Source organism: Siniperca chuatsi, linkage group LG21, assembly GCF_020085105.1.
Source record: "Siniperca chuatsi isolate FFG_IHB_CAS linkage group LG21, ASM2008510v1, whole genome shotgun sequence".
Lineage (NCBI taxonomy): Eukaryota > Metazoa > Chordata > Actinopteri > Centrarchiformes > Sinipercidae > Siniperca > Siniperca chuatsi.
The window spans coordinates 14,859,546-14,884,410 of NC_058062.1; the positions used below are offsets into that span (position 1 = coordinate 14,859,546).

Sequence of the window (24,865 nt, forward strand, 5' to 3'; positions counted from 1 at the left end):
ATCATTGCACAGCCGTAATAAAGTATTACACCTAATAATAAAACACATAAAGCCATAATACATAACACATATCACCTTTATCCAGCAGCATGGCACATATACAGAACAACACAACATTGTCAGATGGTGAACTAATGACTACATTAATAAAATGTCCAATTCCAACAAAAATAAAGGAAATGCATTAAAAAAGATTTAAAAATGTTTTATCTTTGATAAAAAACAACAAAATGACTGGAGTTGAGGACATTTCTATGAATTTATTTTGGTGCATTATTCATAAATGTATGAATTTACTGTAACGTTATTTAATCCTTACCATTCTTATTAATTTGTTTGTTGTAGGCCTACTTTATTTTGTAACCATTATTTTCAAAATGTGACCTGTAATCTCGCGTAGTTAGCGAAATGTGTACTGAACGGAAGCCGCCATAGGTCAATTTCAATCGGCGTGCTCATTTGAACAAGAGGAACCGCTACGAAGCACGGGAGAGGAGCGGCCCAGTATTGATAATTCAACTCTAAAGTCAATATTGTATGTACAGTATTGGTACGCTTGTACTTTGGCAAACATTTTAGACATATTACGTCGATCAGACCGCCTCATCGGGTAAGGTGTTCTGATAAAGCGAATATCAAAGCAACTGTCTTTGTGTTTTATAGCATTAGCCTGGCTAGTAGCATTAGCGTCGTCAGTCAAACGCTATGCTCAGACAGCTTAGCGGCTAACGCCAGCTTGCAAAACGTGTTCACCAAGTATATTATTGGTTGCCAATGTTGTGTTTAACTGCGATGCCTTAAATATCCGTCCAGATGTTAGCTTTTTCTAAAAGGATGAGTTTGTACAGGGCTTCCGTCGGATAGCAGATTATGGTATTTGCCTATTTTTATGCCGGGCACATTGTGACCACCCAACCTGGAACTGTCCTGTCGACCAGGCCTTAGCAAAAAGGGCAACTTCAGTAGCATCTGGTCAACTAAATACGGGTATCTCAAATAGTGCGAAACCAACCGATAAGTGAATCGATAATGGACGTCATTGTGGGAGTAAATTAACCAGTACAGTGAAATATAACTAGTTAAGGTAAACCACACGGATTGCTAGCTTGGAAGCGTGCAAGGCGGCTCTGCTACATAGCTAGCTAAAACTTGTTCCTGACAACTTTTCTCACACTCAGACCAACCACAGTTGAACACGACCCATCGGGTAAATCGCGAATCTCGAGCCTGCGTGCTGTACAGCACGGTGTTGAAATTTGGACGAGAAATATTGCGGCACAAAGCGTTTCTCTAACTTAAACCAACAGGCCGGGGCGCGTGGGGGTAGGATTAACTTGGAGCGATTAAGCCGGGTCACAGAGATTTTAGCTGGTCGTGTTGCCTAATGTCCTCGTTTTTGTGCCGCAGGCCGATTTCCAATTACAATTTTAGGTGTTTGCTTGCTGAGATTCCGAGGCCAACTGCTACTGCGTGTTTATTTTACCCGTCACATTACCCCATACGCAACTCTAGTGGGCCCCTTTGCACCTTGAACCTACACCATGTGCACCTTCAACTTCCTACATATACCCTTTGGGTTATTCCCTTTCTTCCTCAACCATTTTGTACATGGGTTAAAAAGAAAGTAGTCTGCAGAGGTGTATATATTTTTTTTAAGCAGGGACCCTTTGGTAGTGAAATGCAGGCTCGTAGGACCCCCAGTTGACGTTCATACAAAGATATCTTAGACTTTCTATACCATCCTGTGATAGAAGGTATTGTTAAATGCACTTGGGCATAAAGTCTGGTGGTATAGATGTTCTGCAGATGAGTTTAAAAGTCTGTGACTTGCATTAGGAATCTTTAATAGCATAGAAGACTTTCATGTGCATCCAATCAAGCTTTTACAATGTTCTCTGTACATAAATTACTCATACTCATGTATGTGGACTTTGGAGATGATGCATCAGAGACATCTGACTTCCAGTGATGGTGTTTGTATTCATACTGTCTGATCCAGAGCCCACTTGCTTACCTATTTCTCCTTAATAATATATGTCAATTATAAGAATACACTGGAAAATGTGTGTAGAACTAAATTAATATTTGTGTTTTTCAGGATGGAGTGGCAGCCAGATGAGCAGGGACTTCAGCAGGTCCTCCAACTGCTCAAAGACTCACAGTCGCCCAACACAGTCACGCAGAGAGCTGTCCAACAAGTATCCTATTACAGTGTAATCGGAGGGTGGGGCTAGTAAAGCTAGTTAAAGATATTTTTACTAAATTGTGCCTCTCCAATGACATGCATGATTTCATGCTAGTGTCAAGGGATTTTAACTTGTACCATGTTAATTTGTTACTACTGCCACATTATCAATTTTGAGGTTGAGTGTTTTCCACATGTTGAGGATTATTCTGTAGTTGCCCAGAGTGGAGGGGGTGGGCAGTTGTTCATGTGCTGGTAGCAAGCCTCCAATATCTTGACACTTGAGTCAGCTGCAAAGCTGGGGAAGTTTTTTTTTTTTTTTTCCCTGAAGTATACAATTGCACATAAATGTACTTCTTATGCAGACTTATAAATCTCTTTACACCTTTTCTTGGCCTTTTGTACAATTTTCAAACACATTACTTAGCACAGAGATCAGAGGTTAGTTGCTTAATTTGGAAGCTCAAAGTGAAATGGTCCTTAACTGCCATTCTAGAAACTTGAACAACTCAACCAGTTCCCTGACTTCAACAACTATCTCATCTTTGTCCTCACACGACTCAAAACTGAAGGTGAGAAGCCAGATGTTTCCCCTCTCTCAGCCATCATTGATCCACAATAAAGTACCCCCTATAGTCCCCATACCCTTATAATCTGATACTGCATTGCACTGTACTGTATGCCACACTTGAATGTGTAGCATAATAGTGTGTAAAAAACAAACATGTAAAAGCAGGGCTTTGTTCACCTTTTATCCAATACTGTAATAACCATGTTCCAAATACACACTGACATTTGTTGATTGGTTGTTTCTCTGTCAACTTAATTTTTTCCCTCTTGTCTCTTCATCTCCTCAGACGAGCCGACTCGCTCTCTGAGCGGTTTGATACTGAAGAACAATGTTAAGGCCCACTATCAGAACTTCCCCCCAGCTGTTGCTGACTTCATCAAGCAGGAATGTCTCAACAACATTGGTGACCCGTCACCGCTCATCCGTGCAACCATTGGTGAGTCTGTGTGTTTTGTGGGCGTTGTATTGGCATGTGGCTCTAATGCTGTTCTCCATCACCAGTTATTGAGGGCTAGCTTCCATCCACACACCAAACACACCTACTGCTCCCCCTTTTCTTCTGTTACCCTCTGGAGATGATGCATAAAATCACCTGAGTGCCTGTGAAGGTATTTGTATTCATACTGTCTGATCCAGAGCTGCTGCTAAGGCAACTTCTTATGGTCCCGTTAATTATGAATCACAATCTGAAGTCTATTATCTTCTGTCTCTCTCTTGCTCCTCTAGGCATACTGATCACTACCATTGCCTCCAAGGGAGAGCTACAAACATGGCCTGAGCTGCTGCCCCAGCTCTGCAACTTGCTCAACTCAGAGGACTACAACACCTGCGAGGTCTGCACTTCCTGCTCATTATTCATTTTAATGTTTTTCTTTTTTATACTATAAAAAGCAGGGCTGTCACTTTTCTTTAAAGTCCTACACACCCACTCAGGTGATTTCACCTATTCTGGCTAATTAGATCTCTGCTCAGGTTGAATGTGGGCATAGCTCTGATGTTTTTGTTCATCATGCTGAATGCTTTAAAACATTTAAGTGATGCTATATGAAACATTGGGAATTATTTTTCACCAACACCACTTGGGGGAGCACCAGTCCTCTTGACAGGCTTCAATATGGAGTTAGTGATGTGTTAATTTTGATAGAATTTTTGACATGACACATAGGGAAAGCACAAGTGTAACTAATAGCATTAATTATTGCTCTCTAGATGCGCTCGTTAGCCTGCATATATGATCCCTGTAACTGGTGCATGTGAATGGAATATAGGCTTGATTATCTCAAGTTTAAGTTTTATCTGTGTAGGAAGCACTGAAATTGTATCAGTTAATTTTCAAAATAATGACAAATAAAACTTTAATTGTGTTTGTTGCATCTGTTTGACATATAAAATATCCACTGTGAGAAAGATATATTGACTGAGAAGTTTTGCATTTGTGACTTAAAATGATTTCTTTAAACATTTAGCTGAAAAGCGAAGTTTACACAGCGCATTCAGTACTTTTGCTTCAGTTGTATTTTCTGATGCAGTCTCATTCTCTCCTCTGTGTCCCTGTACGTCCCTGTACGATTTGACAGCCTCTCTGTGTATGTCCGTGTCTCAGGGCTCGTTTGGAGCACTGCAGAAGATCTGCGAGGACTCGTCTGAGCTGCTGGACAGCGACGCTCTCAACAGACCCCTCAACATTATGATACCTAAATTCCTTCAGTTCTTCAAGCACTGCAGCCCCAAGATTAGGTACAGGAGAGAAAGGGGCTCATTTCTGATTGTTGTTTGTCATTAGCATCTGGACGTGATGCGTAATATAACATCTGACTTACCATGAAGGTGTTAGTATTCATACTGTCTGATCCAGATATTCTAATCTTACTGTCACTTTACCCCTCACACTGACATACCACTCAATTAAAGATTTACATTAATTGCTAATATGATTGAGTTAGAAATGTTGTTCTTAATACTATAATATTTTTCTCAGAGGGTACACTGCAAGTGGCAGAAAGAAGCTTGGGGTGATGCTTCAGTGTTGCCAGTCCGACTCATTTTGGCCAACACACAAATTAATACTAGTTTTTATTTTTCTTAATCACACTAACATGAGCACTGTGCAAGTTGAGGAGTTGGCTTTTCAAATACATTTTGTTCATTTTTTCTTCTGTGTGTGTGAAAGAGGACTAAATGTTGCTCTTTATAGGTTGTTAAACTGAGACATTATGCATTTAAACACTCCGTCTTTCAACACTAACATCTCTGGTTGACTTGACTGTTAACATGTTCCTGTCACCCCTGCAGGTCCCATGCTATAGCCTGTGTGAACCAGTTCATTATTGGCAGAGCCCAGGCCCTGATGGACAACATTGACACCTTCATAGAGGTAAGCTGTGTGTTTTGAATACTGAGGTAAATCAGACTGTATTGCTGTGTTTGAATAGGAGACCAGAGAAAGTTGGTTTTGGTTAATTTTTTAAATTTGCTTTGTCCACCCATTTTCTTGTTCATCCAAATCCTGAATAATTTTTATTTTGTTAATTATGAATAAATTATTTGTTATTCCTACTCTCCGCTACTAGAGCCTGTTTGCGCTGGCAGCAGATGAGGACTCTGAAGTTCGAAAAAACGTGTGCAGAGCCCTGGTCATGTTACTGGAGGTCCGCATTGACCGCCTCATCCCCCACATGCACAGCATCATCCAGGTAAGTGTTGGTCAACTGCCCAATCACCTGTGGACCTCTTGTACGTCCACGTAAATAGACGTGGGAGAACATTTAAACCACACTCATATTTCACTCCACTCAGAATTAAGTGGACTTTTAAGTCCATCTTACATCTGGAAATGATGAAAAACCCAGCTCATTGATTTACAATGATACCTATAGTTCCTATTGTTTCTGATCCAGATTTGCCAAGGCTCTGTGCTCTGTGGTATATTTCTCTCTGTCCCCACGCATTTTTTGATGTGTCAGCTCACAATTCAGTCTCAAACACGTACTTTTCTCATCTCCTGCAGTACATGCTGCAGAGAACCCAGGACCCTGATGAGAACGTGGCTCTTGAGGCCTGCGAGTTTTGGCTGACTTTAGCAGAGCAACCCATCTGTAAGGAGATGCTGTCCGGACACCTGGTGCAGTGAGTAGCATATTAAGTATTGTTAATGCAATGTGTGTTCTGTGTTGATGATGCCAGATAAAAATGATTAGCATGAACCTCTGTCAATATATTATATGCCTGTGTGACTTTCTTTTTTATACTGTGAAATATTTGGTTGTCACAATAAAAGTTAAACTTTTGTTATACCATCTCTCTGGGTTTTGCTAAACATAATTATTTAAAATAGAATCAACCCCCTCTTATCAACATTGTTGAGATTTGATTGGCTGTTTTGACCAAGCATGTCTCCTCCTTCTCTCCCCGTTAATATAGGCTGACACCTATCTTGGTAAATGGGATGAAGTATTCAGAGATAGACATCATACTATTAAAGGTGAGCTATCTTTGTTCTTGTGCTGTTTTACAATACCTTCTCAATCAGAAATTTGCCCATATATGCATTGTGACTGGAGGTCTGTCCATCATAGTTACAGCTAATAATACAGGACAGGGCTCAAGACTAACTTTGTACATTGGTGGTACTGGTGTGCCTAACTTTTTTATTTAGGTGCACTAGCACATAATTTAGGTGCATTCAATAATACAGTTTAAGTGTTACCTGTTTTTGTCACACTAGTAATTTCACACACGTAAATTATTGTAAACAGGAATAAAGCTGCATATAAATGTTTTTTTAATTACCTTAAATGCAGTAAAAGGCAGTTCTTTGGCTATATTATGAGAGTGTGAAATTTTATCATATCTGACTCTGCTTCAGTTTGTTGCTGCCTGGCGTTGAAACGCTCTGGGGAGGGTGGCTGCTCTGCCAGACATGCAGCTGTCATGGCACAGGACGCTTAGTAATTGCGAATTTGTTGGGGGTTGGTGAAATAAGGTAACACTCCCCCCATTAAGAGAAAACCTGTGCATGTTTATTCACAAGCCACAGCAGTGTAACTTCATTGATAATTTAAATCTCCATATACGCGATTGTTTGTTTTTAATGTGAAATTTCAGGCGCACCAGTGCGACCAGTGAAAATGCTTAGTTGCATGTGTGATGAAAATGGTTGCACCCTGGAGCCCTGCAGGAGGAAGATGATGGTTTAGAACTGACCCTGGGACTGTTTAAAAGTGTGATGATGATATAGCTGAAATAAAACTTGGGTGTTTTTGTCCAGGGTGATGTGGAGGAGGACGAGGCAGTACCAGATAGTGATCAGGACATCAAGCCCCGTTTCCACAAGTCGCGCACTGTCACCTTGCAGCACGAAGGAGGGGAGGGTGAGGAGGGTGAGGACAACGAAGATGACGACGATGATGATGACGACACACTGTCTGACTGGAATCTGCGTAAGTGATAGAGAAACACAGTTACAGAGACTTTGTAAAATGTGGAAAAGGGGCATTCTGATGACTTGGCAGGCACGCCTCTCTTTGCAGGTTGTGCATTAATTTTAATAAGTAGACTGTTGGCATTTCATAAAAGATTTGCTTTTAAACTCCCCAAAAGTAGCATAGGTTTAACACTCTTATAAAAACATGGTGTGAAAAAGCTCAGATGTTAAGTACAGTTCGTTTTTATAAAAATAAAACATTTTCTGCTGTCAGGTCACCCATAATACAAAGAACCAGCGGGTTGGGGGTTTAAGAGCAATTGTAACTGGGCTTTTCTTTCTGATGCAGGAAAGTGTTCAGCCGCAGCACTGGACGTTCTGGCCAATGTGTTCCGAGATGAACTGCTGCCGCACCTCCTGCCGCTCCTGAAAGGCCTGCTCTTCCACCCTGACTGGGTCATCAAGGAGTCTGGCATCCTGGTGTTGGGGGCTATAGCTGAGGGTAAGACTCACAGGACTAGAGTTCTCATAGAAACTACAGATTTGTTATCAGAGATGCCACAAGCTATCTGGAAATGATGAAAAACCCAGCTCATTGATTTACAATGATACCTATAGTTCCTATTGTTTCTGATCCAGATTTGCCAAGGCTCTGTGCTGCTGGTGCACAATAGTGGTATTTTTCTCTTTGTCCCCACTCATTTTTTTTTAATGTCAGCTCACACTTCGCAGTCTCAAACATGTACTTTTTAGGGATCTAGTTCAGAATGCTCATGTGCAACTATGTACCCATCGATAGTGAGCTCATAATATATATTATTATTATTATTATTATTATTATTATTATTATTATTACACAATGAAAATCCATTTGGCCCAAAGAAAGTTAATGTGTGGTGCAGCAAGTTAATGTATACAAAGTATATCTGCATATTACAGTAGAGAGACTAATGGTAAATGTTTAAATTGGCTAACTTCACACAGCAATATCAAAAAATATTGTCAGTATACTGAAAGTAGGTAAAAATTTATTTATATACCACCTTTCGAGAGGAGACAAAGTGCTTTACAGTAATAAACTACACAATTAAACAATGAAACTTAATTAAATAAGATTTGACTCTAAATCATGAACTGCAGAAGGTCTCTTAAAGGGCAAATTTGTGATCGTCCTTTTGTAACTTCCTTCCTTTCCCCTTGTAATTTTCTTATTGGCTCCTCTCTCCATGCCTCAGGCTGCATGCAGGGCATGGTGCCCTACCTGCCGGAGCTGATCCCTCACCTCATCCAGTGTCTATGTGACAAAAAGGCCCTGGTGCGTTCCATTGCCTGCTGGACCCTGAGTCGCTATGCACATTGGGTGGTCTCCCAGCCCCCCGACTCCTACCTCAAACCTCTTATGACAGAGCTTCTTAAACGCATCCTGGACAGCAACAAGAGGGTTCAGGAGGCCGCCTGCAGGTGAGCAGCTTCACCCTCCCTCTACTTCGTATATATGAGAGTTAGATAAAATATTAATATGTCCTCATGTCGGTCCATCTTAGCGCGTTTGCCACCCTGGAGGAGGAGGCATGCACAGAGCTGGTGCCCTACCTGAGCTTTATCCTGGACACGCTGGTGTTTGCTTTTGGGAAGTACCAGCACAAGAATCTCCTCATTCTCTATGATGCCATAGGAACTCTGGCAGACTCAGTGGGTCACCACCTCAATCAGCCTGTAAGTGCCTGTGGAAGTTAGACCTGCACGTTTTTAACCACACACACACAGAGAGAGAGAGAGAGCCTTATAAAATAGGTTTGATAGTTTGTTTCTGCCCCTAATTGAGCTTTAGCTAATAGAATAATCTTTGCACAATATTAAGTTTAAAAGAATAGTTTGAGATTTTGGGAAATCCGTTTATTTGCTTTCTTGCCGAGAGTTAGATGGGAAGATTGATGCCACACTCATTTGTTTTACACTTTGGTTTTTGTACGGATTAAACAAACAAGATATAACGCAAATAAGTGAGTTTTATAGGTGTTGGTATGCCGATTTTGTTATTGTTGGACAGAGCCAGGTTAGCTGTTTCCAGTCAATATGAAAGTGGTATGGATCTTCTCATCTGACTGAGTCACTAAAACTAAAAAAATTCATTGTTTTGTGTTTAAACCTTGAATCAAACCTCTTTGTTGAAGAGTTTAAAAAGTGAGGTAAAGCCTGATCTTACTCATTTATATTGTTTCTCAGGAGTACATTCAGAAGTTGATGCCCCCCCTTATTGCCAAGTGGAATGAGCTGAAGGACGAAGACAAGGATCTCTTCCCACTACTAGAGGTGAGAAGTTGGTTTTTAAAACATTACTTGTACTACAGGAGGCTTTTAATTCAATCAGGCACATTTTCCTGACATGCTGATCCACGTTGGGTTTAGATTGTCTGAGCTTTTTCCATAATAATAGCTCTTTCACACTGAAATGTCACAGAAAAGAATCTTGGTTGCTGTAAGAAGTCTCCTGCATATGTCATGAATACAATGACAAGTTTATTTGACTGATTTTGTCACTTATTGGGCATACATCCCAAACAACAAGTGTCTGTGTTTCTTCCAGTGTCTGTCATCAGTAGCCACCGCCCTGCAGAGTGGGTTTCTGCCTTACTGTGAGCCTGTCTATCAACGCTGTGTCACACTAGTCCAGAAGACACTAGCTCAGGCTATGGTGAGAATGCAAACAAACAAGATATACAAACATGTTGTGTATTTAATAATCTTTTTTTCTGAGGCAAAGAGACATTGAAACTTGTCTCCTCTGTCTGTACAGATGTACAACCAACACCCAGACCAGTATGAGGCTCCTGACAAGGATTTCATGATTGTGGCCTTGGATCTGCTGAGCGGCCTGGCTGAGGGTTTGGGGGGTCATGTGGAACAGCTAGTGGCCCGCTCTAACATCATGACCTTGCTTTTCCAGTGCATGCAGGTATGAGCAAGCGCATTTTTTTAGTTTACAAATGCAACCAAACATGTATCAAGGATTTCTTTTGAACCCTGATATATCTACTGTACAAGTATAACACTACAGTGTCTGGTTTGTGTTGCCAGGATACTATGCCTGAGGTGAGGCAAAGCTCCTTTGCTCTGCTGGGTGATCTAACCAAGGCGTGCTTCCCCCATGTTAAGCCCTGCATTGGTGAGTGTGCTCCTATTGTAGCCACAGATGGTCCGATGTCTTGAATGAGACTATTACAGATGGGAGGTTGTAAAGGAATTGTGTGTGTAGGTAATTGGAGGTCACTCTGTTTGGATTGTAACCAGTGTGTGTCCATGTCCTCCCTCCAGCTGAGTTCATGCCCATCCTGGGGCTCAACCTGAACCCAGAGTTTATCTCAGTGTGTAACAACGCTACCTGGGCCATTGGAGAGATCTCGATGCAAATGGGTGAGTGGATGAGAAAGCAGGTTGCACCTTTTTCTGTTTTCCTTTAAGTGCCTAGTATCTGGATATGATGAAACACCCAGCTCATTGACACAAAATGATACATTTTGTTCCCATAATATTTTTTGATCCAGACATCTAATGGGCTCTATGTGGCACAGTTGAGTGCTTGCATGCAGGTTTACATGCGTGCAGGCTTGTGTGTGATTCAGTGTAAGAAATGCAAACCGATCTGCAGATCTGTGCAAACAACACTGCCTTTGTCTTTACCTTTGCCATTAATTGTGATTCTTTGAACATGGAACAGTTTCCACAGTTCACTCTTGGCAGAACAGTTGTCTATAGCTGTAGATATGTTCAAATCTTTTTCAGACCCTTATATGCAATTAGGATTTTGGCAAACTTTGACTGAATGTAAAAGTGGGTCATGTAGTGTGCTGTTCCCCTTTCTGTCGTTGCGCTTGTGCCATGAATTGACGTAGCACTGAAAACCAACCTCATTTTGCTTGAGTTTGTGTCAACGTGTGTATGCGTGCATGCCTGCCTGGCAAGCCATTGTGAATGATCCAGTCAGCCCAGTGACACGCTGTGTGATCTCCTTACAGGCACAAGTGTCAAGCAGCAAACAAGGGATTGTCCTGGTGAGCGTATCTTTTAGCCCAAACACTGCAAAATCAAATGAGTTTTGTCTTTTAGAGATGTTGAGACTTGCCCAAAGAATAATGCAAAGGCTATACAATCATTTTTGTTGCACCCACTCCTGTATTGATTACATCAACTCTTTTGCCTTTGTTGAAGCCTTTTGAATTTGTAGACACCTTTTTTATAACAATGATGGCAGCTGTCATAAGGATTGAATTCATCCTGTAAAACATGGAGAATTTTGCTCATTCTGCACAGCGATCAATAGATAAGGAACCCTGTGCCACAAGAAACCTATAGTGTCCAGTATAGCGACCACTTTGTATTATTAGTAATCAAGTCATCTACCTGTGTTTTCGAATGTTTGAACTTAACTGTGTTCTTGACATTTTTTCCCCCGACAACTGAAAGTTAGCCATTCTCATGTTGCTGTGTTAAAAAAGAGTGGATTTCATTAGCTGAACACCACCAAATGATTTAGCATCAGAGCAGACAGGTGATGTAGTTAAATGATAAACTAAACTGCTGTCTGGCGTTTGACCACTGCAGTCAATAAATACATAATTCAGTTTATTTTAACAAAGGAGGGCAGGGAAACAAACATTCCACCGTGTCTTGAAGTAAATTCAAACCTCTGCTGGTCAGCGGTGCCAACAGTGATCAACACTTGAGCTGAAACGCCAACCTAAAGTGAAGGATTTGTAAAAAAGCTGCTTTATTGCAACCAGTATTTTTGTTTTTGCAAAAGGATTTTAGTGGCTGTCAGTGAGAGTTTAAATTTAGCATTGGCCTTGGGCATAAGACAAAATACTGTGTTGAAATTCACATGCTCGCTCTCTGCTGTGTGTGTGTCTCTAGGTGCAGAGATGCAGCCTTATGTGGGCATGGTTCTGCCACACCTGGTGGAGATCATCAATAGACCCAACACACCCAAGACTCTGCTGGAAAACACAGGTACACACACGTTCACATACACACACACACACACACACACACACACAGTATAAGTTGGGATGTGTTTCAAACTTTGCATAGCATCTGATGGGGAGTTAAGGTGAATTGTTTTTTTTTTTCCTCCATGTGTGCAGCCATTACGATTGGCAGACTGGGTTATGTCTGTCCCCAGGAAGTGGCACCTCAGCTGCAGCAATTCATTAGACCATGGTGAGTCACATGTGTGAACATTATTATCTTATTGATTTAAAATAAGACATTTTTTTCTGGTCCGAAGCCCCTTCTTCTTGCACTATGTAGGAATAAACTTTCATCAGTTTAGAAAACTCTGGATATGATGAAACACCCAGCTCATTGACACAAAATGATACATTTTGTTCCCATGATATTTTCTGATCCAGATATAGCACACCTTGTAATGCTCTAGATGGTAAAGTTGACTGCTTGCATGCAGGTTTGCATGCGGTGGAAAATAAATTTTAGCTAATCATAAATACAAGGGAAAACGTATGTAATTTGAAGACCCACAGCAACTGAATTGATGAATTAATACTTTCCACTTTTGTCTTCTTGTTGTACCTCTTCTCAGGTGCACATCGTTGAGGAATATCAGAGATAACGAGGAGAAGGACTCGGCCTTCCGGGGAATCTGTGTGATGATTGGCGTCAACCCTGCAGGGGTGGTGCAGGTGAGGCGATGTGCTTTAAAGCTGTTGGCTACAAGGGTTAGAGAGATAAGGGAGCTCTACCTCACTGTGTAATGAATTAACAAGTCCTCTCTGTGCAGGACTTCATTTTCTTCTGTGACGCTGTGGCCTCCTGGGTCAACCCCAAAGATGACCTGAGAGACATGTTTTATAAGGTGAGTGCCTTATCAAAAGGAGTACCGTATCACTGATCCCACCTTGTCAAACACACTGATCTGATGGATGGACCCTACCTTATTTTAGATGACTATTGTTGTCGTTAAAGTGTTCCCTCCCCTTTAGTGCTGGCCTACCACGCTCTATGATGATCACTTATTAGACATTCGAAATCTGATTACATGGTGCGGATGACTTTTGAGTCTGAGAAGTGTGGGTAGAGCTTTCTGTTTGGGGAGGGAGAGCAGTTCTTCCTAAACACGAAACTGGGAAAATTTCATAGTCAAGACAGCACAAGTGATAATTTAGCATCACTCAGTTAAGTTGATCAATTATTCAAGGTGTCCAGTGGAAGTTGACTGTTTGCTAAACCCTTCCCCTGAACCGTGATTGTCCAATCATAGCAAACGTAACTAGGCATGGCAGGTTTGTCAAGCTTTGTATTTCTCCACTTGCTGAAGCATTAAGCATTGGGTTCTACATGTGTAGAGAGAGGTGTAACTCTTCAAGTCAGCAACTACACCTCAAATCCTACTATTTTGAATATTCATGTTGTCTGTTTTCTTTTCCAAGATCTTGCATGGCTTCAAGGACCAGGTCGGGGAAGAGAATTGGCAGCAGTTCTCTGAGCAGTTTCCTCCTCTGCTGAAGGAGCGCCTGTCAGCCTGCTATGGCGTCTAACCCAACCACCCCCTTGTCCACACAGGACACCAACCTGTTAGGTATGTCCAGCAAACGTCTCTTTATCACAATCATACAACCTACCCCCAGACCCCCTTCTGGAAATGATGAAACTCCCAGCTCATTGATAAGCAATGATACATTTTGTTCCCAAATGAATTTTCTGATCCAGAATCACACTTTTCACCCACACCACTTCATCCGTTTGACCCTTGAACAATTCATATCACCTCTACATTTACTAGTCATTCATAAAATGTGATTTTAATCTCTTTTTTTTCCGTTCCTCTGTTTGTCTTTTCCCCAGGTTAATGTAGGGGAGGGTTACTGGGGAACTCATTGCACTGCCCAGATTGTGGGGAGAAACAAGAGCTGGAGGGATGTGACTGGCCTTGATCTTCCACTCAGCGGATGGCCCCCTTTCCCTCTGCGCCCTGTGTGTCTCTGTAAGGGAGGGTGGGAGGAGGGTGGTGGGTGTGGGAGGGTAAACTGGGGATATACATATACCTCTCGGATTAAACGCCTCACTAAATCCAACACACTCAAAAGTGACTTTCGCCAACAGCACGCAGGGATCCTAGGTATGTGAGGACAAAATAGGGGCTGGCTTTGACCTCCCCTCCTCAATTTGATTATTCTGTTAAGATTGGTGATGGCTGGGAGGGGAAGGGGGTGTCAGATAGGTACATAAAGCGGAATTATCTGAACCAGCATAGGGTGCCACAGTCCCAAATACCACAATGCATGTAGTCAGTAGAATGACTCGCACATGTAGATGCGTTTAAACAGGCTCGTGCCAGAGGCAAAACAAAAACACACAAGACGCTTTTACTATGTAACAATGCAGGAAATGTGCACAAGTTATTTGCACCTTTTTATGGCGGAATTGCATAAACCATTTGGTGTCCATATACATGGGTCTTATTCTCTTTTCACATGTACATGAACTTAATTTCCTTCCTCTTCCCTTGGCTGCTGAATTCCCCTTGAATCATCATAGGTTTCTTTTTTCCCCCCTCATTTGAGGCAAAAAAAAGATGCTGTAGGTCTGTCCTGAGGTTTTACCACCGCAGTACCAAGTTATTGCATGGCATATGATCACCTCTTTAAGTGACGCATGTTTGAGTGAATGTCTTGTTGCTCACTTGATTTATTACATGAATTGTCGTCAGTATGGGGAGGCTGCCATAATTTGAATCTGTCAGGGGCTTAGTTCTTTTGTCCTCCCATTCATACATATTGTCTAATCAGTGTCCCTATAGTTTAATGGAGGCTGCGTGTGACGACTAACTATAGGTAGATTAATACAGCAATCAGCTCATGTCTGATTTGTTTGGAGAATCACTCACTGCAACAAGAGTTCAAATACTGCAGGCAAGTTGAAAATCCTTTTTGCTGCTGCTGCTTCGTTTTTAGAGTATTTACAGAACGGACTTGATGAGAGCGATAAGACATCACCAAGAATGAATTGGTTCTTACTGATATAAATGCACTTTTTCTTTTGTAAGAAATTTAGAGTTTCAAATGTAAGACATACAGTAATAATATACTGATCTTCAGATGTAGTGATTTTAGGACTGTTAATGGCTTGCTTAAGTAAGCATAATGTTAAGCAATGGTAAAATGACTAGGGTAAGACTTGAGGCCTCTTAACATAGTTTGATAATGTAGCTCCTTCTAAAAATTGATTGACTAGGAATTAAGAGGAGAGAGACATCTTAATTACAGTATTTTGGATCCATGTCCCTGTGCACCGATCAATCCATATCTGTTTGAGTATGGCCCCGTCTTTTATCAAAGCTTTTTGTTAAATGATGGCTGCTTGAGCAATCAAGGCTTCTCTTTGTCATGGACATTGCATGCTTTTCAGTGAGTCTTGCTCCTTTATTTTTTTTTTTTTTTTTAAGTAATTTTATAACAGGTCCTTTTGGAGGGATCTACCTTATGAGCTTTTTCAATGGCAATTCAAATCACTGCTGGAGTAATAAGGTACTTCTCCAGCTTATGATCAAACTAATGATTGTTGTTGCCATATTCACCCGTTGATACTGTGTAGGAAATGCCTGGGAATACACTGACTGAGTCCTAATAGTTCTGCCCTGACACTGGTTAGCTTATTTGAGAGAGTGGTGGTCTTTATCCAGCTTTAACTTTTAATCATTGTCCATAGTGGACAGTTGTAATGGAAGTGTGTGTGGCTGTTTGCCTGTTGGTGTTTTACTATAAAGGTGTGTACGCGAGTAATGCTTAGATGTAACTTTGCACCAGCCCTACAATAACGTTATGTCCGGGACATAGTTTGAGTCATGCCTGAGTTAAAGTGGCCACTGGGAGTATCAACATTTGCCTGCCAGTTAACATCATCAGTTGATCGTCAGGGTGCTCAAATCACCTAAAATGAAGACCATCACAAATGGAAAACACCAAAATCTATTCTTTCCTGATTTTAAAATATTTTCCTGAATATCAGCTCACATCAATAGATTATGTATTTTATAGAATGAGAATTTGTGTATTTTTTTTTTCTTTCCTCAGCCAATGTGACATGGAGGTTTTTTTTTCCTTTTTGTTTTTTTTTTGTAGCACAAATGTTAACGATGTGTTTCAGATCCCTGACCACTTTTGTAAGCCACGACACCCAACAGAGTGAATACTGAAAGACATCTTCTCCAGGTTTAACTGGTAGGCAAGCATTGAGATATGAGGTGGCCACTCATCAGTCACAGGACGGACAGATGTTCTTGGTGAAGCATTCATAATGAGAATGTTTGAGAAGGATGCGCCACAAAGAATTGGTTAAAAAAAAAAAGTTGAGGCTTTACCAATCGCCATGTTGTGATACACTAAGGTATATACAGAAGTAAATTTAAATGCAAGTTGACCACAGGTTGTTTTTTTTTTATTTTATTTTTAATTTTCATGCTCATGTGACAGTTTTTGTTTTTATTTATTTATTTTGTTTTTGATTTGTTTGTTTTTTGTGCTCCAGTGCACAAATTGTTTTGGACTTTAAAAGTTTTTTTTCTCCCTTTTTTTATTCTTTTTATTTAAAGAATTTGTTTTCGTTGTTTTATAGCGGACCATTTGATTATGTCAAATTTGATGTTGTGGTTGGACTGAAAGAGTCTGTGCTTGGTGCATACCTTTTTTAGAGACGAATGTGGAAAACTAATTCATAACTTCAATCTGATATCAAGGCTTGCAATTGAATTTGATGTACCTTTTTTTTTCTTTTCTTTTTTGCTCAACTGTGGTGCAGGTGGGATGTTATCTGATGTATCCCTTTTTATTTAATTTTTGTGAATATGGGAAAATAAATTTTTTTTTTTTTCTATTAAGCTTTGAGTCGGCTGAAAATGTTGTTCTATGTGATCAACCCAAAATGGATCTATTTGGGTGAGACTGGAAACCACAACAGGTAGCACTCGCTTCCTGGTGAGCTAGAGGGCATGTTAATGCCCTCATTTTGTAAATGAACTAAAGTGATATTTGAATGAAACTTCATGCACTGAAAATTTGGTTTGTTTTCATTAAGTAGTGCAGGCATCTTGGCAACTCTGGCTACCTTCAAACGTCAGACTGCTGAGCCCTCACCTCTCTCTAGCCAATGGTTGACATTTTCCCAGGGCACATGCTCACACACCTGTGACCACACCTTTTGTCTAAATCAAGGCAGTGTTTTTTTTTTTTCCTCCATTGCATCTCTGACAGGATGTAACATAAGGAAAATTTAGGGACATAACATTAACACATGAACACAAATGTGTCTACAGCCATGCTAGCAGCTCTGTGAGGCTCTTAGGCACAGCAGTGCGTTGGCTAAATGCTAATGTTAGCATGCTGATGTTTAGCAGGTATAATATTGTTCACCATCTTAGTTTAGCATGTTATTATGCTAAGATTTGATAATTAGCAGTAGCATATGGTTCGGCTGCATCAATTTTGATCCTTTTTAACAAAAACTGTCCATGTGTCCAACGATGCTAAAAGCGCAATCCTGAATCGGTGGAGTACTCTTACTATGACTGAAGGGAAGTCTTTGAGTCTAATCTAAAGTGAACTGACAACACGAATGTAATGACAAGGGGGTATTAATTTAATTTATTTTTTAATCTTGGGCCATTTGTTTTGTCCCAATGAGCTTTATTCCCTGGGCAACATCTTGTTTTATTCTCCAAATACCCAGTGGTGTCTTGGGACTCAACTTCTGCCCCATTTCAGACTCCCTTTTCTACTGCATGGCTTTATCAGACAAGTGTTTTCAAACAGTTTTCAATCAGTTTACTAATATTTGTCTGTTATCTGACTGTAAACTGGTAAAGCCAGCTAAAGCCACCTTAAGGTGTGTAAAGGTCCCCACCCCAATAACGTTTGCATATTTAACGTGTAACTGTCATTAAGTCTTGACAGTTAACAATAAAATGTATCCGAAGAAATGTTCTCTATTTTGGTTTGTGATGTTATTCGAGTCTAGCAAGTATAATGCCTTCCTGAGGTAAATTTGGCATTCACATGATCCATCAGGCAGCACATTATTTACTCTCTATATTTATTAATAAACATCCAGCTTTTCTGACTCGCCAAGTTTTCCCACCATTTTATTTTTTTAATTTTCTTAGATACATATTGAGGTTACTTGTAATGAAATATGTTATATAAACAATATTGCCTGCCTTGGAAAAAGTATTAAAATTACAGTAATGTGACTTAAATAAAATTGTAACACATGAATAAAACTGCAGCGAGCACTTGGCATTATGGGTGAGAACTTCCATAGTGATTATTCTTGTGATTTATAACACAGGGGACTTAAACATATCTACAGAACTGAAATACTGCTCTAATCTAAACTGCTCACATATTAAAAAATCTCAGGAAAAAATATCAGGTTCAAATGAAACAACTTTATCGAGTGCCTTTTGAGCGGAATTCAGAGAGGGTCAAACGGCTGCGGCATGAGTATGTGGAGGTTTGTATTGTTCACTTTAGCACTGTGATGTTGCATACTCCCAACATTACTTTTTTTACAGTAACTGTAATATACTTGACCTATCCTGCACTACACAATGTTGTCTTTCACTGTATTTCGGAGAGTTTTGTAGATGGATGCTGAGGAAATCCTGCATGAATTCATTTATATTGATGAGGCAGGGTTCAACCTCACAAAAACAAGGAGAGGCAGAAATATCATTGGCCAAAGGGCTATAATCAATGTCCCCGGGCAACGTGGGGGTAACATCACCCTTTGCGCTGCCATTTCACAGCATGGGGTTCTCCTCCGTCGTGCCAAAATGGGCCCTTACAACACACCTCACATTCTCGCATTTTTGGACCGATTGCACCACATCGTCACAGCAGGTCATGAAATCCACCAGATACAATACACTGTCATCTGGGACAATGTGTCATTCCACCGCTCTGCTTTGGTCCAGAACTGGTTTCAACACCATCCACAGTTGACAGTACTATACCATTCTAAACCCTATCGAAGAATTTTTCTCTGCATGGCGGTGGAAGGTTTACGATCTCCAGCCCCAGGCTCAGGTACCCCTCATTCAGGCCATGGAGGACGCCTGTGACCAAGTTGACGCTGCAGCTGTGCAAGGATGGATTTGACATTCAAGACGGTTCAAGAAGAGGATATTGCTTGCGATGTTGATGAAACTCTCTGGCCAGATCCTAGCTAGGCGAAGAGATAATGTATATAGTATGTTTACTGTAGTATTTTCTGTACAATATTGTCAGTTTTTTCAGATTATTTTTTATGTTTGTTCTTTTAATTGCAACCTGTACTGGATACAGTATTACGTTTGTCTGTGTTAAGCACTCTACTGTGGTAGCATGACAACTGGGACATGTTTTGTTATGATTCTTGGTTTTGTTTGTTAAGATTTGGGTATATGGAGAGAAATCAATGATATTTTCCTCAGTCTGTGTAGTGTTTGGTGAACTATTGTATAGTTGCACTTTCTCTGTGTACTTCATTTACAGTATTCTAATCACTGAGAATTAGACTTGCTAAAAGTTGTTTTAGGTTAGCAACATTAGCGTGTAACTGGTTCAAAAAGATTAAAGTCATATGAAATGTGTGAGTTTTGTATGGTAACAAAATATTGTTTTATAAAGTTGTGTATAGTTTTGACAAAAGTGTTCCATTTTGCAAATGATCTGAAGTGTTGTGCTACTTTGGTGTAGGGTTGTGTTAATTGTGTGTAGTGTTTTGACAAACCGGGCCCTGTTTTCAAAATTGTGCTTAAGCAATCATAAAAAACTGTAAGATAGGCTGAAGCTTGCTCCGATACTGCAGCTTTTGTCTTAGAGACAGACTGAGCTGTGGACCATCTTTATACCTCACTATGCCGCAGAACACAAAGTGGTACAACCTTCACATAAATGAAACAATGCATGCCCTTCACTGTATGTTAAGGTAATGTTTCAATCATTTTACATGTATTTATTTATTGTTTGGACTGGAACATAAATATCTACACAGCTCAAATGTTACTAAAGGAGCCTGAGCCCATTCTGGTTCTGCAGCTATAAACCGCCTAACTGCTCATGCCACTCCGCTCTCCTGACCCTATAAAGGAATAAAAATAGCACTTCTACTGTTCTTCAGTGAAAAGGTGCATGGACTGAGTAACATCCAAAGGACAGATCTACATCCTCAAGAGACCCTCTGCTAGAACCAGACAAGTAATGTTATCTACCTGCTCTGCATGAAAGAGGCCAGAGTAGCCAGTACAAAGTGTAGAGAGTTATTTCTAAATGTCATGTCAGCTTTTTATAGACCTAATGTAAATCTGTAACTATGGCTTTATAATTGATTCTATGATATTTTCATAGGGACTATATCTTTGTAGTTCAACTACAGGCAGTTTTCCAGTTTTAGATAAGGGGTGGCTACAATGTTTGTATGGGTGTTCCAAAAAACAGGTAAAAAAGAAAGTGCATAATTCTCAAAATGACCCTAAAAACAAGATATTTTACTACAGAGAACCGAGAGAGAGTCTAAAGACCCGCCCACCCCCGAACTTTAACTTAGATTGTTGCTAGATTGTTATTTAGTCATAAATATTTACTGTTACAGAGAAAATCTTAAAGTCTATGGAAATTTTTATTGGACTTTATTATTTGTAACCCACAGAAGACAATCCACAAATGTGTACCATGATACACAAATATTTCACTATCCACAAACATGTATTTTATTTGTGTTAAGTCTTATCCACAAAAGTACGGAGTGATGAAAATGATAGAGGTTTTACAAATGTAAATTGTTTCACCACAAAAATACATGTAAAGTGATATTTACGCATTTGTAGATCCATTTTTACACGCACAATGGTTTTGCACATTTGTGGATTTTTGTCCAATTTGTACCGCAGCAATATGTAGAAAACATCCACAAATGTGTACCATAATACACAAATATCTCACTATCCACAAACATGTATTTTTTAATTTGTGTTGTGTGAAGTCATATCCACGAAAATATAGAGCGATTTGCAAATACTCATAACTTACTCTGTAAAAACGTATTTTAATTTCACAGAAAAATGTTATAGTTTTTACCATCAGTCTGTGTTCCATCCGCATTGTAGAGCTCTTAAACTTTAAACTTGATACAGCATATTTAAAGATTATACATTGCATTTAGGACTGACACTGTTTGGCTGAGCTGCCCCTCTGGAGGAAAAACATGTTTTATTTATGCTGTTGTGGCTGCATAAAAGCCCAAAGCTAAAGTTAGACTAAATTAAACCGCCATATCATCAAAACGTTTATTACATTTTGATAGGCATGCCTCAGCAAGAAATGGGGCAACCATATGCCTCCTGTCATGTGACACTGTAGTATCCAAACTCGGTATTGTTGCAGTTGTGTCAGGGTTCTGGTGAGTCTTTTAAAGTTGTGGTAATGATTAACGATGAATGGTACAACCAAAGAGATGCCCTGTGAATAAAAATCTCCACATATGCTGCCGAACAATGCACAGCTTGTCACATTTGCATCACATCACGCAATATTATGCTGTCACATGCACCAACCTTAGATGGCTGGCTAACACATAGGCAGTCTGCTGAGGGAGGCAGCTAAAGAGCTAACTTTGCAGAGCTGAGTCAGACTACCAGCAGGTGAAGCATTATGATAGAAATGTCAAGCAACCATTTTCTCAGAAGCATTTTTAAAAAAATTGGAAGTAGGCTAATAACTAACAAAAAACAAATTTCAATCCATGATACACAGTATATTATGTCTGTGTGTAGTACTGTGAATGAGTTTCGTCTTTAACATAATGTAAAGAGGGTGCTTTTCCAAGTTTTCCAAGTTCCAGTTCAGAGAGCAATGGAGAGCCTGGTATTTTACGGACAGATTTTTAACTTGTCAAAGTGTCCTTGGGCAAGATACTTAACCCCAAATTGCTCCCGAGGGCTGTGTTTGAATGATTAGTTTATTTGGACTGATGAGCAGTTGGCCCCTGCCATCAGTGTATGAATGTGTGTGAATGGGGTGAATGTGATATGTAGTGTGAAGTGCCTGAGTGGTTGGAAGAAAGGCTAGAAAGTCCATTTACCACTTACTAAATCTTACATACTGGACCTTTAAGTTTTTCTTTTTTTTTTTTTACCATTTTGCCTTAATTGGCTCTTTATTAACCAATTTGTGTGGAGGGCAACGCATGGTTGCTATCTTAGTTTTATCAATGTGCTACAGTTGTGGTATCTTGTTGTTTAGTGATTTAAATGCTCCTAAGTTAATACTGCCATAATTGGTTTACTACTAATATAAGGAATGGCAGCTGCCGTCTTTTATCTTGCACTAATTGCTCTCACAAATAACACACATGGTACCTTTATAGTCGAGTCTGCAGCCTGCAGGGAGTCCTTGTAGCCACTGTCCCATCTTTTTCACCTGTGCCTGCTTAGCCTGGGCATGCTTCAGATATATTACCTATAATATTTTACAAGATTATTATAATGACAGAGATCAGGTCTGTTAAAAGGAAACTGGTATTTTTTAACATTTTTTTAAGTGACTATTGGGGACAAACATTTTTCAAATCCAGTATTGAGCAAGTGCCCCTCAGCCAGCAGCAGCAAAACGGGCTACAGTGTAATCCTTGGGCACAATTGCGCCTGACAATGTGCGTCCACTAAAAGTGTTTGTTTTTGCCACTGACAGGCTCAGATTGTTATTTAATGAATGCGATGGAATGCCATGCAAATTCCCTTAAAATGACAATAATATCGTTTATTGCAATTATTGCTGGGACAATATATGGTCCAACAAAAATAGCTATCATGACAGGCCCACATACAAGTTAAATTGTCACATATAGGCTACAGTGTAATCATGCAGGTACAATCATAGTGAAATGTATTTTCTTAAGCTCTTACAATTTGTGCAATAAAATATTGTAAAAAAGAATAATAATAAAGGATAGAATACGTAATAAATAATAATGGTTACTATGTAAGTAACTTGGTGAATAAATCAAAAAGTAGAAAGTCTTAGGCAGTGTCCTCATTTAGGATCCTGGTGGCCTGAGGGTAGGAGCTCTTCTTGAGCCTCTCAGTGCTGGCCTGTTGTATCCAGTACCTTCTTCCCAAACGTTGGCCAATAGCCAATTGAGTCATTCATGTTAATGAAACTGTTAAATGAATCAATTACTCACAGCAAATATTGTTTTGTTTTTTATTCATGATTTTTTTTTATATTAAAGAATTAATTAATTTGTTTTATTTTGATTTTTTAAATGTAATTTAAAAAAAAAATGTGATTGTGGGAGGAAACCGGAGCCCCCGGAGAAAACCCTACAGACACCCTACCATATTTGGACCTTATTTGATTCATACTTGGAGAAGGTGCTGCCTGTGCCAGTGATTGGAAACGGTGGTTGTGGTTCAGCTCATCTTTTAAAGTCGTCCCCCGGTGAATCTTGGTGAGCTCTTTGTAGCGTTAGTGTGGCCTGAGCTGGGTCTGATGATGGGTGGCAGGTGTAATTGCTGTGGTGTTGGACTGATTCTAATTTGAATAGGTGTGAGACACACTGAATCTAAGATTGATGGGAAATGTACAGTATTTGAAGTGAGTTCAGACCACTGTGAGCTCTTCGTAACATTAGTGCGGCCTCTAGCTAAGTTTGGATGGCGTAATTGCTGTAGTATTTCCTCAGACCTCTCTGGTGGATGTGGTATGAGGACATCGCCTTTCAATGGGTCTCTCTTCAGAATCTTGAGCACACGTCCATATTTGGATGTAGTCTGTTTCAAACATGGAGCTGCTGTCTGAGGAGAGCTTTGTTTAAGGTCAGTGCCATCAGGGATGAGCGAGGCCTGAGGCGTCTCGGACGATGACATCATGTCATCCATACAGGGATGCATGGATGACATGATATCATCTGGGAGGCCATTTAGTGACAGTTCTTCCTCAAGTTTTTTAAATTTCCGATCATGAAGTCTCTTGATCTTGAGTTCACGCTCAAGCTTGCGCTTTAGTTCAAGCTCAAGCTTGTGCTCAAGCTGACGGTTATACTCACGCCTACGCCTACGCTCAAGCTCAAGCTTATGCTTATACTTACGGTCGCGTTCACGTTCACGCTTGCGCTCGTGCTGTCTTTTCACATACTGCTCCCAGTCATCCTGCTTGGTCCTAGAACAGGCAGGCAGAATGTTTTCATCAATCTGATCAAGCTCATCGTGTATGTAGTGTTTTCTGAGAGCGATGATTCTGCTTTTTAATTTCTGGGGCTCATTGAGTATTGGAATGCATGTCTTTATATCCTCCTTGAAACGCAGCTGATAGGCCATCAGTTGGCTGTTGTGAGCCCTCAGACTCTTGAGATCTTTTTCACTGGCCTTCAGTTTGTCATTTAGTTGTGTGACAGCGTTATTCAGGTCGCTATTTGTTCTGACGGCCTTATTTAGCTCTTCTGTTGTTTTTCTGAGCTGGGACTCTTTCTCTCTTTTCTCGTCCTCTAGATACTTGCAGTTTGCCTTTAGTTTAATTAATTCATGACTTAACATGTCAATGTTCTTTTCCTTCTCTAAAACAGCTTTCTCCTGATTTTTATTTCCAATTACTTTGTCTTTTTCTTTGATAATGTTCTCCAATTCAGACACCTTCTTAGT

The 24,865-nt window shown here is 40.1% G+C and overlaps 1 protein-coding gene and 2 non-coding genes across 6 annotated transcripts; all 3 read left to right on the forward strand.

Annotated features, from left to right (window-relative positions):
* Positions 1–389: 389 nt before the first annotated feature.
* LOC122868434 (transportin-2-like) lies at positions 390–18,166 on the forward strand. Of its 4 annotated transcripts, none has more exons than XM_044180382.1 (26): positions 390–535; positions 2,099–2,198; positions 2,682–2,757; positions 3,043–3,192; positions 3,483–3,589; positions 4,360–4,493; positions 5,049–5,130; positions 5,327–5,449; positions 5,764–5,882; positions 6,177–6,237; positions 7,024–7,195; positions 7,529–7,681; positions 8,415–8,640; positions 8,724–8,895; positions 9,406–9,492; positions 9,767–9,874; positions 9,977–10,135; positions 10,258–10,345; positions 10,495–10,593; positions 11,196–11,231; positions 12,091–12,186; positions 12,321–12,396; positions 12,776–12,875; positions 12,974–13,048; positions 13,623–13,771; positions 14,038–18,166. In XM_044180382.1, exons 2-25 carry the CDS (start codon positions 2,100–2,102, stop codon positions 13,728–13,730), a joined length of 2,706 nt encoding a protein of 901 aa, XP_044036317.1. In that variant the 5' UTR covers positions 390–535; position 2,099; the 3' UTR covers positions 13,731–13,771; positions 14,038–18,166. The 4 variants fall into 4 exon arrangements, with proteins under 4 accessions (XP_044036317.1, XP_044036316.1, XP_044036318.1 ...); XM_044180381.1 differs by having other exon boundaries at positions 405–610; XM_044180383.1 differs by lacking the exon at positions 11,196–11,231 and having other exon boundaries at positions 406–610.
* LOC122869604 lies at positions 1,932–1,999 on the forward strand. The gene has a single exon (XR_006376362.1). It is a non-coding gene; the product is annotated as a small nucleolar RNA SNORD41 (small nucleolar RNA).
* LOC122869603 lies at positions 4,543–4,611 on the forward strand. The gene has a single exon (XR_006376361.1). It is a non-coding gene; the product is annotated as a small nucleolar RNA SNORD41 (small nucleolar RNA).
* Positions 18,167–24,865: the final 6,699 nt, after the last annotated feature.